At 37.3% G+C, this 18,414-nt stretch overlaps 1 protein-coding gene across 1 annotated transcript in view; it reads right to left on the bottom strand.

Annotated features, from left to right (window-relative positions):
• Positions 1-439: 439 nt before the first annotated feature.
• The window catches only part of ACAA2 (acetyl-CoA acyltransferase 2), a 28,988-nt gene continuing 11,013 nt past the window's right edge, over positions 440-18,414 (bottom strand). The window contains exons 3-10 of the mRNA XM_069468429.1: positions 16,566-16,694; positions 13,308-13,424; positions 11,288-11,435; positions 9,598-9,773; positions 8,901-9,030; positions 5,041-5,111; positions 2,166-2,320; positions 440-875 (exon numbers count right to left, since the gene is read on the bottom strand). Coding sequence (XP_069324530.1) covers positions 791-875; positions 2,166-2,320; positions 5,041-5,111; positions 8,901-9,030; positions 9,598-9,773; positions 11,288-11,435; positions 13,308-13,424; positions 16,566-16,694 — 1,011 coding nt within the window. The 3' untranslated portion in view covers positions 440-790. The remainder of the gene's footprint in view (positions 876-2,165; positions 2,321-5,040; positions 5,112-8,900; positions 9,031-9,597; positions 9,774-11,287; positions 11,436-13,307; positions 13,425-16,565; positions 16,695-18,414) is intronic.

Genomic DNA, 18,414 nt, shown 5'->3' with positions numbered 1-18,414 from the left:
AAGCTGAGAAGAAAGGAGTCCTATACATAAAATGGAATATTATTCAGCCTTAAAAAAGAAATCCTCACACATGCTACAATATAACAAGGATGAACATTATGGTAAGAGAAATGAACCAGTTGCAAAAGGACAAATACTTATGATGCCACTCATGGTATGAAGTACCTAGAGTAGTCACATTGACAGACACAAGTAGAACGGTGGTTGCCAGGGGCTGGGGGAAGGGAGGATGAGGAGTTACTGTTTAATGGGTGGAGAGGTTCAAGTGTGCAATGATAAAAAAGTTCTGGAGATGGATGGTGGTGATATTTACATAACAGTGTGAATATACTTAATGCCACTGAACTGTACAGATAAAAATGGTTAAGATGGTAAACTTTATGTAATGTGTATTTTATAAACAAATATTTAAAAAAAATACAGTAAATGACAGGAAAGGATTAGCTGAAGTTAAGGCAACATTTATTCGATTTCCTTATAATCATATTATCTAAGGCATAAGTGGTGGTTATTTGGCAAGGATACAATTTCTTTTAAGGTCTTCCGTTGTTGAATTTTAGTTCAGACATACATCATATTTGACTGGTGCAAATCTGAGAACCTAATTCTGTCTGGCATGGGCTCTTACTCATGATAAATGCATCTTTGCCTCACCATGGCTTGATCACACTCAATTACTGTTTCAGTAGCAGGGCACAGCTAGTTGTGGCAGCTGCTCTGAAGGTCACCTGTTTTACTGTGGCCTGGCCAAGTAGAGCAAGGGTGGGTCATAGTGGGCTCCTCGGTCTCCTTAGACTGTGTTCTGAATGATGACTGCAATACCTTGGCCACCTCCAATGCAAGCTGATCCAACAGCATATTTTCCACCTCGGCGCCTAAGAATGAAAGCAGTAATTGAAATTTACTCAAAGAATTAATAGAATTAGATTAATTAACTAAACAAATCAGTCACATTTGCATTATTCATTCTTATTCAGCTCCTGTTCTTAATCTGTTCCCCCAATCAATATTGGTTTATAGTCACAATAGGTGAAAGAATTTGGAAAGTTAAGTATTTTTATCCAAAGGGAAAAAAAAAAGGCAAAACAGAAGAGGTAGGCAACCCAAGAAAAGGATGGGTAGTTAGAGGGACTGAAACAAATATACAAGCTTAGGTGTGCTGTGGGAAAGAGGTGAGAATAGGAGGTAATTTAGATAAACAGGGAAAGTTAAAGAAGAAGGAACGAATATTCAGTCTTTGATTTATATGATTTTAGAGTCTTATGGTACCTTAGAATAAATGTAATTAATGAAGTTTGTCCATATAAAAGGGGAGATAATTTAGAAACAGTTCCTGTCTCTTTTATAAAAATTAGATTCTTTTAAAGTACCATCTGTTCTCATTCCTCAATGTTGATACAATGACCTTGAGAATATTATCCAGGAATTATTTTTATACATGTCAATCATTCCTTTCAACTCAATGAATCATTAAGGGAAATAAGAGTCCCATTTACCCTAGCCTAATAGGGAGTCAGAGAGATTTTTCAGCCTGACATATATGGTTTTGTTTGTAATTTTCCTACTAACAGAGCAAAATGGTCCAAAATATGTATAGTACCAGAAGGAGGAGCTCTTCTATCAAAACTGAAAAGTATCAAACACACAGAAGGTTCCCTCTGGAACCCTGGGACCAGTGAAGAGAAAAACTAAGATCCAAATTGTCAGTTTGCTTAGGTTTTTAAAATGATGACATTTAGATTAGTACTATTTTTTTTCTTAAATAAGTTAATTTTACTCCTATAACTGGCACTAAAATGTAAGTGCCATGAGTACTAGGGCTTCATTATCTGCTCAGTGCTATGCACCAGCACCAGGGATGCGGCCAGACATACACTGGTCCCTCAGTGAGCACATGGTGAGTGGCCACACAGGACACAGAGCAAACATGAGCAAGAGCTTGGGTTCCAAGTGCAGAGTCACTAACAAGTCAACTCATCTTAAGGCTCATCTATAAGGCCAGCTGAAAAGTATTGCCCAAGTAACTTGTTCCTGGTTAAGAACCACTGCAGAGGATGTGAGGAAGAAGAATGAAAAATGTTGGATTGTTCTGGGGAGACCAAAATTCATGCATTTCTATTTTTAAAAAAAAGCAAATCTGAAATACAGCAATTTCTAGCAAGTACCTTAATTCATGAACCAGGTGTGCAGTAATTCTTGTTCCAGATCCTGCCAATGGGTGACCCAAAGCAATGGCTCCTCCATTCACATTGGTTTTACTTGGATCGAGACCCAAACTCTCCTCAACAGCCAGGTACTGGGGAGCAAAAGCTTCATTCACCTTAAAAAAAAATTAAAGCATTAACAAAAATCCTTACTCACAAATTAATTTTTAACTGAGAATAGTCCAGTCCGATCAACAGCCAATTCTGCTGTTTCTTTCTATTTAAATTACCTTACAAAGTTATTTGCATTTATCTTCAATCATTCTGTTTAAAGCTATTAGGTTTGAAAATGGGTATATTTACTAAATGGTGCTTTAAGTCAAATGCACTCCTTAGAGAAAAGACATTCTGAGTAATCTTACAAATGGACATGCTAGAGGCAGTGGGATACTGCAGAAAGCCCACAGGTTTTGGAGCTAGATGGATGGTTCAAATCTTGGCTGCATCATTTATTAGTGTGTGACCTTAGGCATGGTCTTTAAACTCTTCATACACTTATGTTTCCTCAGCAGTAAAATGCAACTGTAGTATCATGCTAAGAGTCATTGTCAGGGTTAAATAAAATCATGGGTATTAAGTGTATAGTGTATTCCCTGATACATGGCAAGTATTTACTGAGTGGCTGCTATTATTATTATTACTCAGTACTAGGCGCTATCTTCCGAGAAGAAACTGATAGAAAACAAAGGATAAAACTTCAGGGCCGATCATATTGTTATATTATACTTACCAAGGCTGGCTATGAGAATGACCTTACTTCAAGTCTATAGCACTATATTTTCACATGACCTTAGCTCAGTTTATAGATAAGAAAAGGGATTCTAAGAAAGATAACTTTTGCAGAGTTGGGATCAAAATTCAGTCTTTGTGTTCTTTCCTACTGTATTTTGTGTTCTCCCAGGATGGTGTTTATTTGTCCTTAGATCCAACATTACTTTTCTATTTTATATAGTCATCTTCAAGGACGTACTAGGAGATTTAGGATATGTTGTGAAACAGGGCTTCTAAACCTTGGAAAACTATGTTGCAAGTTATGTCCTTGAGTATTTCTACATCTATAAATGATTATGAACAGCTTTGCAGAGTCGATGCAGTTCAACAGAGCTTTAAGTGTGAAGTCTGAAGTAATAAATTTACTGGTATCTATTTGCTGCCACAAATATGGTAAATTAAGTAGCTCCTTAGAGGCTCTGAACTGTGATCTGTTAAAAATGGAAGAAGAGATTTAAGGATGAACTATTTGTCTGAAATCATGGTTTCTTGCATGAGACATTACCATAGAGGAAATCAACCTATGCCTACGCCATCTCTACCAATTTAAACAGAGAGGTTTCCTTTGTTATATATTAGCTATTTTCCAATGCCAAGCAGCACATGCTTAATTGCCTAAAATTTTCAAATACTCCCAAAATATGGAATATATATAAACTTTATATATATCTTCAATATATAACATATATTATGTAAACTTTATATATATCTTTAATATATGTTATATATGTCTTTTTATTTACATATATATCTTTATCTTCTTCTTGATTTCTTTTCTTTTTTTTTTTTTTTTTTTTTTAGAGACAGGGTCTTGCTCTGTTACCCAGGCTTAAGTGCAATGGCACAATCATAGCTCACTGCAGCTTTGAACTCCTGGGCTCAAGTGATTTTCTCACCTCAGCCTCCCAAGTAGTTAGGACTACAGGCACACACCACCACACCTGGCTAATTTTTCTTATTTTTTTGTAGAGATGGGGTCTTGCTATGTTATCCAGGTTGGTCTCGAACTCTTGGCCTCAAGGGATCCTCTCACTTCCCAAAGTGCTGGGATTACAGGTGTGAGCCACCATAACCCGACTCCATCTTTTCTAATTATGCTAAATGCTTAAGACACCTTTGTTCTAAGATTTTTCTTTTTTAAAAAATCACTCTATCAATAAATTTAAGTTTCCAGTGTCAAAAATTACAATAGGTATGTCCCAATTCAAACCACAACAATGGTGTAAAAGCCAAAGATATGTTGTTGGGGGGCTCAATTTGGGAAGAAGGGCAAGAAACTTCGAGAGTTGGCACTAGATACTGCTTTTCTATTAGGTGAATTCTTCTTCTTTTTTTTTTTTTTTTGACACAGAGTCTCACTCTGTTGCCCTGAGTAGAGTGCCATGGCGTCAGCCTAGCTCACAGCAACCTCAAACTTCTGGGCTCAAATGATCCTCCTACCTCAGCCTCCTGAGTAACTGGGACTACAGGTGCGTGCCATGACATCTGGGTAATGTTTTTCTATTTTTAGTAGAGACAAGGTCTTGATCTTGCTCAAGCTGGTCTCAAACTCGAGCTCAAGCAATCTTCCTGCCTTGGCCTCCCAGAGTGCTGGGATTATAGGTGTGAGCCACAGTGTCCAGCCTATTAGGTGAATTCTTTTACATATATTTTTTCACCATAATCTATAAAATAAAATCACTTATTTATTTCCTGCCTTACACAAGAATTAATTCAACATGTAAATTAATAGTCTAAAATGCAATAGAGTTCTTTAAAGTCTAAGAAGTTAAAAAAAGTTAAAAAAAATAAAAAATAAAAAAAAATAAAGTCTAAGAAGTTTTCAAGGAATTTGTACTTTAGTAGGAGAAATCAGGCTGTTTGAATTAGTCAGATATATGTAAAGCATTTTAGGGAGGGAAAAATACCAACGGAAGGCATGTAATGAAGGTAATATTTATTTAGATGTACATCATTTGGAAAGCTTGACAATATTGACACAGAAAGAGCTGTAAAATACTAAACTAAAGCCATTTATGCTATAAAAGTAGGTGGTTTTCTTATACTGTAAAAAAAGAACACCTACCTCTACCAAATCCATGTCCTTAAGACTCAGTCCTGCTTTCTTCAGTGCCCCACTGATAGCAGGGACAGGACCTATATAAGAATAAAAATCTTATATAGAAATAAATGTCATCTTATATTTATTTCTGTATCAAACTTCTCCTTCTTTACTAAATAAGGAAGAAATAATGTGACAGAGTTATTAGCAAGCACAAATTTACCACCTTGACAGCACATATTAAATGATGTGACAATAAAGAAACAAAAAACAGAACCAACGTAAAAAGCAGTTTATACACTCAAGCTGCAGATGAGAGACTTACATGAAAAACTCTACCATGAATGGCTTTAAGATTTCCAACAGCCAAAGTCATATGTGGGATTTTATAGTCAGGCATAAATCATAATTGATATCAAACAGCAAGGCAGACAGAGTGCTCTCCTGGGATACAAAACATATATATTCATAGTAAAGAAGGGATTTGGGCTACACTCTATATTTTCGGGCCTATTTGGACAAAAGGCAAGAAATAGGAACAGCATCTCCACATTTACACAGAAAGATGGGAAGCAATGAGACACTGTAAAGATATCTGAAGATGTTTATAATTCCAAGGGTAGGCAGAGAATTTAAAACATAACCCCTAACTCAAGAAATGCAAATCTACCTAAAACTTCTGAAATAAACTTTAACTCCCTTTGGCAAGGCTTTAGGGATCTAAAAAGAATAAAGAAAAAGAAAAACCTTTAGCTCCAGATTTTTCATGATCACCAATGACATTTTAATACTGCTCATAATTTTTAAGTAAATTCATATTTTTTTCCCCAAAAGGTAAAAAAATCTGACTACAGAATATTATCTACTTCTCTATTTGTTCTCAGAGAATCAAAAAACTACCATAAATGTCTGCAAAGAAAAATATTTGGTATATTCTGTTGAATTCAAGTAGTCAAACATTCTGTAACGTTTCACAAATATACTCAAGGTAAAATGGGAAATCTGTCTTTACAAGAAAAGCATAATGAAATCTAAATTTCATATCAATTTATCTTGTCACCCAATTAAAATGCTCTTTGGACACAGTCTGCTTGTTGATTAAGACCATCCAGTTAATGCTTTTCAAGTAAAAGTGACAGTTCTGTGTGGCTACTGGTTTAATACAGAATCTAATTCCGGATTCTCTTTGTATGTCTAAGGCATGAAAATGGGACGGGTAGTCAACAGCAAAGCATCAGTTATCCAGCCTGGTCAGGGGACAAAGCAGCCTCTAGCGGTGAAAGATACACAGAAGGAAAGGCTGACGGTGCTAAGACCACTGTACACACTTCCCTGTCTTCATAAACAACACAGCAAGCACGACTCAGTAGGTTCATGTTAACTCAGAATCGTTATTGTCAATTGTAACAATATGTGAGGCCATAGCTTGATTTTTAAAGGACTCTTCCCAGACCACTCTGTTATTTACTGGGAATCAGGAAGGTTTAGTATTCTTGTTAGGAAAAGAAGACTTTAATTCTAGTCCTAGCTCTTGCCACCAATAGCTGTGTGACTTTGGGCACCTCTTTGGGCATTACTAAGCTTCTCATCAAAAGTGTTCTGAATTGTTTTTCAACCTTTTTCAAATATTGCCCTTCTTTCTACAAACGAAGTCAATAATAAGGCCAGAGCTGCTCCAGCTGAAGAGGCTCAAAGCTCCACCCACCAACCTCTGCCACTGCCACCCCTGAGGAGTTCCAGGGAGCACAACCTTTCTATAACTGTGTACGTCCTCAGAGCCACAAATGTTCTTTTCAAGTCCTGGCTTGTTCTAGGTCTACAGCTATTCTGCAGGGCTAAGGAGTGCTGTATGTTAGACAGCTGCAGAACTCGGGAGCTAATTCTTAAAAACTGGACTGATAAATCAGTCCTCACTAGATACTCAATAAGTTATTTTCCTGCTCATTCATCTGGAGCGCTTCCAGTGGTTACCCTGTTTAATCTCGTGCTACATGCAAGTGACAGATGAGCTTCTAGAAGGGGCATCTGATACTGTGGGACACTTGGCATGCATAGCTCTGTTCAAGCCCTGAGGATAAAAGACGATCCTTCCACAGTGGCATTCATTGTACATTAAGGCAAGCACCCTGGCCCAGGAACAGAATGAAGGAAAACTACATTTTCTTTCTTCACTGACTATGCTAATCTATCAGAACCTATTATGGGAGATTAGAGTGAAAAAGAATTATAAAATAATCTATATCAAACAAATTTGTTTGATCATCAAAAGCATCAAGGTCCCATTCCAGGAGCTATAGCTAAAAACAAAACAAGACAAAATAAAACAAAACAAACAAAAAGCATCTAGGTACATGGAAAAAAAACTCCTGTTTTGGGGCTCTACTTCAGACCTACTAAAACAAAATCTTGGGTGGGGTGGGGTTATGGGTAGATTTTGAAAATCGTCTGCAGTTGGGAACCACTCTAGATACCAAAATGATAAATGTTAGAACAACATACAGATGTTTAATTTTTCAGCTACCTTCCATTTCTAAGACAAAAGCTACGTTTTACCAGCAGAGGGTAGCTAAAACCTAATAAACTCAAAAGACTGTAATGGAAAAAAAAATGGACTTTTAGCAGATATCTAAATACCTAACAGTTCTTGCCTACATAAATTTGAGACACAGTGGAAGGTGACAAGGTATGAACATGTCAGCTTGCTTTCTTAGGAATTCTGCACACAAATTAAGTCTTCTCTGAAGGACATGGCAGCAAACATGGCTGAGTATTAACCCCAAATCAATGTAAGTGCTATTATTCGAGTAGAACCTGTAGGACCTGAAGAATATCTGAGATGTTAGGTCAGCAACAGGTTATCCTCCTCCTACCTTGGGACCCACCTCAAAAAGCAATTTAGTCAAAAAAGGCCTAAGCTGATAGAAAAATCTTTGGTCCTATAAATAATCTGAAACCAATACCCTAGGGCAGGCTTTTCCCTAGGGTGTGAGGTTATAGGTGGGATAGATCAAAGCCTCTGAGCACCAATTTTATTTCTGTAAGTAAGGCACCTAATTGGTTACCTCTTTCCCCAAAGATTAATGATAGGAACTATTCAAATTCAGCAACATTTGTGTTTCCTGGGAGTACATCCAGTGAAAAGCTCTTTGTTCTAATTCATATTTTTCAAGCCAAGACTATACATGTTTGTTTGTAGGGAGTTCTAAATTTTCTTTACCTAGTACTTTGCCAATCTAGATAATTGTTTATAATTCTTTTATTTGGCTAATAAGCCTCAGCTGACCCAGAGGACTATGACTTTGATTTCCTGAGACAGTATGTTTAACTCACAGTGAAAAGAGCACTTGAATTAGAGAGACCTGGATTCACATGCTGGCTCCGTTACTAACTGATTTGGAACCTTTCAAGACAGCTTTCCTAAGCCTCAATTTTCTCATTCACAAAGAAGTCTCACTTACTGGAGTTGTAGGAAGATGGAATGAGGTACGTTAGTGACTGTGTAAAACACCCAGCAGGGAGCCAGGCTTAGACTTTCTCCATACAGCCGTCTCTATTTCACCCCGTGAATTCTCCCATCTCATAATTTCTTTTATCTTGTAAGCATAATGTAATTCTTCTCTGCTATTTTCTGTGTGTTAATTTTTAAATATCTCAAATGGATAATCAGATGTGATTACTGCTCACAAGGAGTTTGCACAGTCTTGGTTTTCCTATTGTAGCAAGGACAGTTCTTCACCCAGATTATCTGTATAAATGACTGATTACCTATCTTACCTTTCCTCCACAAGTGACCTTGGTTTGGCTACTTTTTCAGGACTCTGAATGCCAAGGTAGACTTATCTCCAGAAATATAATAGAACCAGTTGGTGTCACTATAAACTTACCGATACCCATGATAGCGGGATCACATCCAGACACATGGTAGCCCACAATTCTTGCCAGGGGTGTGAAGTTATGTTTTTTAACAGCATCTTCACTAGCTAAGATAACGGCTGCAGCACCATCACATATCCCCTTGAAAAAAGATGGTAGATTAACTAAAGGATAAAAGAATCCAGTTAATCAGAGTTTGGACTAATGGAGTAGTATTACTAATGGGGTTGTATTAGGAATATGGCATAGGAGGCCATGGCATAATTTGGGAAACAACTAGTACTATGGTGGATTCAGAGGATTGTTTTAGGCACAGAATACAATTTCACTAATGGAAAATAGAAAAGCATGTCAAAAAAAAAAAAAAAAACCCACAAAAACTTTTTATCTAGATGTGAGTAAGAAGAAATCTAATGAATTGTATACAGGAGAAAGAGAAAAAGTATAGCAACCAAAACAATAAACTAGGCATATTTCCTTCAGACATTCTGAAAAAACTAAGAAATCAGAAGAGTTTTATATAAGGGCCCCTAGTTAAAATATTTTGTGTTGGACTATGAAAACCCAAATTAATTGAATATGAATACTACTATTAATAGTTTAAGCTAAATAAAGACTAGCATGAAAAATATCTACGAGATACTTCATGAGTATTTTGCATTGAACATATCTGGAAGAGCTCAGGCTAATCTGTGTAGTGAGACCAACCGATGCATTCCCCGAAGTGATAGTTCCATCTTTCTTGAATACTGGAGGAAGTTTTTGTAACCGTTCCAGTGTTGTTTCGGGCCGAGGATGCTCATCTACTTGCATTGTCTGTTTCCCTTTCTTTGTCTTCACTTCAATTGGCACCATTTCATTATCAAAGTAGCCAGCATCATTAGCTGAAATGACAGAAAGACTACCATAAGAATAAAAACGAGAGAAATATACAAAGAAAATAAATCAAACATATTCTTCAATTTGATTTTTGGTCTACCCTTTCCCTACAGGCTACTTTAATATGAGCCTTTATTATTCACACAACTTACCTTCCCTATTGAAGGATTCAATACACTGTCATGCATCTATGCAAATACATTTTGCACCTTTTAAAAATAATTTTACTTGTCTTGAATTGCAATTTTTTTACGAGATACTGCTAGACTATTAGCAGTGTTTGTCTGTTAGCTATAGATTTAATTGTACTAAATGGATTTAATGCCTTTTTTCTTTTGGTGAGATAGGAAGTAATTAAAAAGTAACCAAGTTTTCTATGCTACCAAGTAATCTATGACTAAAAATCTATGACTGATACAATTATACGTACAACCTACTTTGACCTCCATTGACTAGAATGGACTGTAGTAAACTATAGCTTCAGAAATAGGGTAAGTCAGTAATAACACCATCTTAATATTGACATCACTTTAGAGTTGGCAAAATACTTTTATCTTCCCTTTTTGGTTTTATTAGATAAGCGGGGAGATAAGCAGGGAAGGCAAATATTATGTCTATTTTACAGACGCTCTGTGAATAAGGGACTTGACTGAGGACAGATAACTTGTACATGGCGAAACTAGAAACAGAACTGATAATTTTTGACTTCTAGACCACTCCTCTTCCACTATAAATGTGTAACTAAAAAACACAGATGAGTTGAATGGCATCAGCTCTATTGTACTCATCCCTCTGAAATACAAAAATGGACTTTATCCTCACTACTTCAAATATTTAATATCCATCCCTAAATAAGTGTTTCCTGTTGTTTATAACAGTTTAATTTTAAAAATCATTTTCAGAAGACCAACACATTTCTTCAACTTGCCATATTGATAAAAGAACTGTTGTTATGTTGCTCAGTTTGGACTGGCCCCACAGCAGTGTGCTATGTTACACGAGGGACACTATAATTCAGGTCTTGAACTAGTTCTAAGTCTCTGAGTCAGGTGTAATGATTCTCAGGAATGGGAGAAGGCATTAAAGGATACCCAGTGGGTCTTCTCCAAACACATCACCCCTCCTTGTGATTATGAGATGGCTCTTGGGGGAGGACACCCTCCCTGTTCCAGTAGCCACAGTGAGCCATCACCCCTGCTGCAGTGTATCACATCCCTCGGCATGTTCTCCTGACAACAGGACCAGTTCAGGACTACATTCAAGTGTCCATCTAAAGCCAAGTACCAATGTCACTTTTTAAGTAGTATTAACTTTTTCAAGAGAAAATTCCCAGTTAATTTTGCAATAATTAATTGAATATCTGATCATCTAAAAATAAAGGAGTAATGAAAAAGTGTAATTTTCAAACTACTTTTGCAATGATTTGTAAACTAATAATCTTATGATCATAATAAGAAATCATGAAAAGCTTTCCTATAGATTTTTTTATTGATATTGATAATTATCCCATTTCACTGACCAGCTTTCCACCTCTGCTGTGACTGCAGGGCATATTTGTCACATTCTTCTCTGTTTATTTTATGTTTTACAGCAAGATTCTCCGCAGTAATTGCCATGGGGAGTTGGACATGCTGATCGGTTAATGATGCCCACAAAGTATCTTCCAGCTATTAAAAGACATTAATAGAGTGATTTGTTAGAGCATTATCTTTTGAAAGTAATATACTATAATTTCTTTAAATTTAAATAATTAATAGTTCCAATAAATAAAAGTAAAATTATACTTCTGATAAACATTGCTATTACTATTCATATTTGGTTCTGGGATATTTTTAAAAAACATCCAATGTCACACAATAAAATGCACACACTCTCTGTTTGTATCTAAATGTGGGGCTCTAAAGAGAGCTGACAGTACTAAATGTGCAAGGTGAGATCACAGGAAGTTACCTTATAATCAAAAAATAAATCCTCTACATTCTGTAAGAAACCTGACAATGAGTCCTCATGCAATGTTTTCCTGTAGCCACCTTTGCAAACCACTTATGAGCTTAGTAGGAAAAACTGTATGTGTGTTCCTTTTTTATCCCTTGCCAGTGACAGGGACAGCTGGTTCTACCAGTTACTAATAAGGCTGAAAAGAAGCTGGGACAGGCTCCTGGAGTTAGAGAAGAGGTTGTTATTATCCAAGTAGTTTGAGTCTCTGATAAGTGTGCTCCATTTGCTGCCTCATTAACTCAAGTCACTGACCTGTCCTTGCAAAGGATTTCTCAAATATATTTGGTGCCTAAAATACTGTTAAAATCCTCATATTCTCTAAGTTTCATTACTTTCAACTTCCAAAAAGGCCAGGTGGGAGAAACGGGGTGAACAGTGTAAATCAAACATTACTAATGAAAGATGCTTAAAAATATAAAATGTCGTTAGCCTTTTCATATGGGAGGAAGACTATAATATCATTCTTTATCAGTACTGTGCTATCATTCTCAGGCTGCAGCTCTCGAAGGTGGATGGATCAGTTTTTGTCTGTTTTGGGATAATATAATCTGTATTCAAAATTAATGTTTTCTGGGATGCAGAAGAAATCTATTCTGAGCTGGCTCCAGAAATAAAACTTCTCTTAAGTCACAGTAAAGATTTAATTACTCAGACTGTTAACTGTTTAGCAGAAAGATTAACACATTGCCACACTAGAAAAAAAGATTTTTCCCTGGGGTCGCAGTATTTTCTTAAAACAATCCTTTCTAATTTGTTATTTTTTTATTGTTTTCTGTGCATGAGAGAATATGCAACGCAACCCACATTTTTAGAATTAAATGGTCAAATATTACTTGTAACAATAAGAACATCATGCAAGATTTTCACCAACCAACTGCAGGGTTTTGCTTCACCTGGCCTGGGGGCAAAACTAGCCTGAGTTAAACACAACTCACGTAGCAGTCAAGGAGTTAAGTCACCCTTTTTGCCTATCTTTTTTTTTTTTTTTAATATCATCTTATTGTTATGGGGGATACAGAATTGCAGGTTACATACGTTGCCCCATGTACCGCCTTTCCCCCCAAGTCAGAGCTCCAGGCGTGTCCGTTCCCCAGGTAGTGCGCATTGCACCCATCAGGTAGGTATATGTCCCTCCCCCCCCACCCCCCCTTCCCGAGTCAGCACCTTCAAGTGTTACCATTCCCCAAACGGTGCGCAATGCACTCATTGTGTAGGCATACCCCCTTGCCTATCTTTTTAACCCACTTCTTCCCTTCCTCCACCTCTCCCAGGCCTATGGCCATTTACATGGGTTAATTCCACTACTAGAGGTGTGCTCCAAATTATGTTCCACATACTTTTATGTGAGTTGAAATGTCAAAACTAACAACCAAAAGAGAGATTTGAAGTAGTTTACAAACTTCAAATCATTCATATCTTGCCAATCTTCATTAACAAACTTGGTTTCAAAATTAGTTTTGTGTCTGGTAAAAAAGTATGTTATTAAAATTACTTATCTAATATCATAAGAAATAATCCTTAAAAATTTTAATGGTTCCAACCTGGAGCTCTGTTCCAAGCTTGGTTCCAAAACGGATATTTCTGACACAGAAGGGAGACTGGCTCATATTTTCGGTTCCTCCACACAAGACAACTTCAGCGTCTTTAACACAAATATCCTGTTTAAAAACAAATGAACAACAACCACAACAAGAAAAACCTTTTTATTATACTCAAAAAAGGTATTAAGAAGTATACAGATTTTACAAATTAATGATGATTCTAATAAATATTGTACCCTAGCTTAGTGTCTCAAAAGGAAATGCTTTTATTTATTTATTATTTTTTTTTTTTGAGTCAGAGTCTCGCTCTGTTGCCCGGGCTAGAGTGAGTGCCGTGGCATCAGCCTAGCTCACAGCAACCTCAAACTCCTGGGCTTAAGCGATCCTACTGCCTCAGCCTCCCGAGTAGCTGGGACTACAGGCATGCGCCACCGTGCCCGGCTAATTTTTTCTATATATGTTTTTAGTTGTCCATATAATTTCTTTCTATTTTTAGTAGAGACGGGGTCTCGCTCTTGCTCAGGCTGTTCTCAAACTCCTGACCTCGAGCGATCCACCCGCCTCGGCCTCCCAGAGTGCTAGGATTACAGGCGTGAGCTACCGCACCCGGCCAGGAAATGCTTTTAAAGTAATTGCATAGCAAATGCTGTAAAGTAACCATTCCCAAGATGGGGGGGGAGGGGCGCGGAACTAATAGATTTCAATCATTTTTTGCCTGAGTAACAGACCCTACCTACATTTTGGCTAAGAATAGTAATTGTTAATATAAATCTTGAAAATCAGCAGAGATATTAATGTCTGGCATAAATGTATAGCAGATAATAGAGGACAAACCCTTTAAAAAGGCAAAAGAAAAAAATTATCCTATTAATGGATGCATCTGAAGGAGACCAGAGATTTACAAGAACCAGGTCAATCTCGGGGGCTAATGAAAAGGAATCTGTTTCATTCATTCTTCCAACTCTTTTCACTGTTTGCATTTCTCAGAATAGACGCACATAGTAAGCCTCTGAGAACGTGATGTTTGAAATTATTGCTAAGAAAATCAGGGTCACTATTTAAGACATACTGTTGTAGAAACAAACTAATGTGAAAATAATTTATTCATTACAAAATATCTGTGTCTCTTGTTTGTAATCAAATGAAGACTTTTACAAATAAAATTGAATTTCACTGTACTCTCTTCCCCTGCGTTCATAGAAACAAATGCATTTGCCCAACCGTGCTTTAAAAAGATCATACTACTTTGTACTTCTATCAACTGTATAATTAAGCTACTTTGTAATAAAATACATTTTCTTTTTTTTAATTTTTTTATTAATTTTTTTTAATTTTTATTTTTTAGCTGTCCAAATCATTTCTTTCTATTTTTAGTAGAGACGGTGTCTTGCTTTTGCTCAGGCTGGTATTGAACCTCGAGTGATCCTCTCGCTTGGCCTCCCAGAGTGCTAGGATTACAGGCATGAAAAATACATTTTCTTATCATCTCCAAGATTCAACTCTCCTCCTTGCCTCACAGTCTTTCTTCAGTGTTTCAACCTCCCTCACAGGTAGTTCTCACAGACCTGAGTTCAAATTCTGCCTCTTTGACTTAGTAACCTTAAAGCCTTTTTTAATAATCAGTTTCCTTGCCTGTAAAATGGGAATAATAACAGTTCTTGCTTCATAGGATGTTTGTGAAGATTAAATAGGATATTGAATGTAAATCTAGCACAGTGCCTGGCACATAGGAAGCATTCAATAAGAATGATGAACATATTAATTTTTTTTTAAAATGTGGCAAAATATACATCAGATTTACCACTTTGACCATTTTAAAGTATATAGTTTAGTGGCATTAAGCAACCATCATCACCATCTATCTCCAGAACTCTTTTCATCTTGCAAAACTGAAACTCCATACCTATGAAACACTAACTTTCCCTTCTCCCCTACCCTACCTCCTGGCCACTATTTTTCTACTTTCTGTCTCTGAATTTGACTACTCTAGGTACCCCATATAAGTACAATCATACAGTATTTGTCCTTTTGTGACAGGCTTATTCCATTTGAGGGTTCATTATTAGCTTTTAATAATCTGTTTTCTTCCTGTCAGTGTTTTTCCAAGAAAAATCAAATTTTGACATCTCCTAATCAGCACTATAAGATAAAAAAGCTAAAGTGTTATACTGGAGTGGGACATTTCTTCTAATAACTATTAACATATTTTTGAAAGGGGCAGCCTTACAAAAATAACGGGAAAACACCTAATCCTACAATGTCCCCAGTAACAGTTAAAGATCAATCCTATGAGTTCTCTCACTAACAGACACCCTGCAGGAGTTCTGTTTTGCACAACTTCTGAAAAGAGCTGAAAGGACAAAAAAAGAGATGTAAATCTTTCTCTTTAAAATTTTTTTGAGAATTTGCTTTTACAGAGTTAGGTTTTTTTGTTTTTTTTTTTTTGCGACAGAGTCTCACTCTGTTGCCCGGGCTAGAGTGCCATTGCGTCAGCCTAGCTCACAGCAACCTCAAACTCCCGGGCTCAAGTAATCCTCCTGCCTCGGCCTCCCGAGTAGCTGGGACTACAGACATGTGCCACCATGCCCGGCTAAATTTTTTTTTATATATATATATATATGTACACATACATTTTTAGTTGGCCCACTAATTTCTTTCTATTTTTAGTAGAGATGGGGTCTTGCTCTTGCTCAGACTGGTCTCAAACTCCTGACCTTAAGAGATCCTCCCGCCTTGGCCTCCCAGAGTGCTAGGATTACAGGCATGAGCCACTGCGCCCAGCCTACAGAGTTTTTGAGTAAACAGGCAAACGAGCTACAGCCTCAACCATATCTTGAGGACAGAGTCACATCTCCTGTGATAATCCCTTCTCCAACGAAAGGCAGGAAACCAACCCCCTGGACTTTTACATCCTTGTGGTTTTTGTTGTCTACCTGCTGCTGCTTTTGTTATCCACTGACCGCCATCACTATTTTTTTTTCTCTCTTCGTCCCCCTTAAAATCAGCGAGCCACTTGGCCTCACTGCTGGCATCTCCCTTCTTTCTTTGGGATGCCACGCTGTGTCCCTGCTCTCTTCTCCCCACCCCTTCCCCTCTCTCTTTCTTTCTCTGTCTCTTTCTCTCTTCTCTGAGAAGGCTAAAATAAATTTTTTTATATACCTTAATCTCTGCATGAGAAATCCTTCTCCACCTGTGCCATGAGCACCTACTAGCCTTTCCACCCTAACAATTTTCAGAGAAATATAATGTTGCCCATACCTGACATCCATTCACAATGGCCTGGAAGCCAGAGCCACAGAGCCTATTTACGGTGAGAGCTGGGGTCTCTTTTGGGATTCCCACACGTAAACCAACATGCCTTGCCAAGTAGATAGCATTTGAAGACGTCTGGAACAGAGACAGGAAAAAGAAAAAAGAATTTCCTCTACAAATCTAGGAATTAAGAACAAGTACAAAATACGTAGAAATGTTGGCAATATATTAAAAATGATAAACTATAAGGCCCTAGGGTAGGGCACAATGCATACAGGTACAGCATATTATACATGTTTATGATCTGAATAAAAACTATAATTTGCTCAATTGGGTTTTTCCTATTTTTTTTTTATTGTGGTAAAGTACACAAAACATAAAATTTATCATCTTAACCAAATACGTGTATTAGATCAACTTCATTCAGGTATGAGTTATGCTGTTGGCTGTGAGTTTAATGTTAATGATTCAACAATATATATCAAATAAGGTGTCTTGAAAGAAAAACGCACATAAAACAAAGTTATGTATTGATCGATTAATGAAAATACTGTGACCGCAGGCACCCAAATCCTATATTTTCCCTGGGAACAATGGTTTAGCAGGACTAGCCTTGTGCACTAGGTCCCAGCAGACCAGACAAAACCAGAATGGAGACACTTGTGCTAAGTGCTGTGCAACCAAACTGAACCTTGAAACGGGCCAGTTTTCCAAAAAAGCCCAGGAGATTCCAGTCATCCTGAATCAGCATAATAAGGAAATCCTCCCCTACCCTTAAACCTATAAGGAAAGTAACTTTGACATGACCAATCTGCTTTCTGTTCTGTTTCTGCCTGCTTCAGCCCTTTTCTGCTTAAACCAACCTCTTCTGCTCAGCTCATTGGAACACTCGTTCTGTTTTACAGAATAAAGTGTTGCCTGATTCTAGAATTGCAAATAAAAGCCAATTAGATCTGTGGGGAGTTAGCTACACTCCCCGCAAAGAGGTTTTTTCTTCCGATCAGGTCTCTCAGGCAGAGGTCATCGCAAAGTATGAAAAATAGTAGGAAACAGAAATAAAAAATAAAATAATGGCAATAATAATACACAGAGCCAAAGATATAGTTTATAAAGTAAAGGTTTATGAAAATAGATAAAGGAGGGTATCTGGGATGGATATATTTTTACCTGCATAAAATATATCCCCGACTGAAACTCCACACAGGTATTTTATAGGGTAGATACAGGCTCCTGTTGCCAAGGGCAATGGGATTTACATATTAATAGGCAGTTTGCTTTAGGGTCAAAGTCTCCTGAAAGGCTACTACAGATCCTTTAACTAACTCTAACTAGGGGAACAATGAGTTACAAAATCTTCTTGGGGCAAACTTCTAAGTTTTATGATAAGGCTATTACTTTAGCAAAAAACAGAGACATCTTGGCTCCGGTGATTGTGTTCTTGGAGACAGAGATGATCCCAGAAGTCAACATGGGCTGTGCTTTGTGTTAATTACTTTAACCGCATGGTTCCTGGGCCCGGCTTGGGCATTAGCATATCTATCTGATTAGCTCTCATCTCCGGGGGTCTACGCCTGTCAGCTCCGGCAACCTTTGGTAAGGGAGGTCTGCCTTGTCTTTCAAAACAGGTGAGAACCATAGGCCCAGTTTATAGCTGTCTCTTTGAAGTGCAGCTATTACTGACCAACGAGATGCCCTCCTGAGATGAGGCAGCTTTTGAACTAACACCTTTATTTTTTCTTTAAGGCAAAGCCTTATTTGACTTCTGAAATCAAATCTTTTCTCCAGAAATACAGGGGGCATTTCTATAACTCAGTATTCTTAGGCTCAACATAGATCTTTAAATTTGTTGTAATTT

The sequence above is a fragment of the Eulemur rufifrons genome, chromosome 5 (genome assembly GCF_041146395.1).
Source record: "Eulemur rufifrons isolate Redbay chromosome 5, OSU_ERuf_1, whole genome shotgun sequence".
Lineage (NCBI taxonomy): Eukaryota > Metazoa > Chordata > Mammalia > Primates > Lemuridae > Eulemur > Eulemur rufifrons.
The sequence above is the reverse complement of the archived record's forward strand: the minus strand, read 5'-3'. Positions and strand labels throughout refer to the sequence as shown.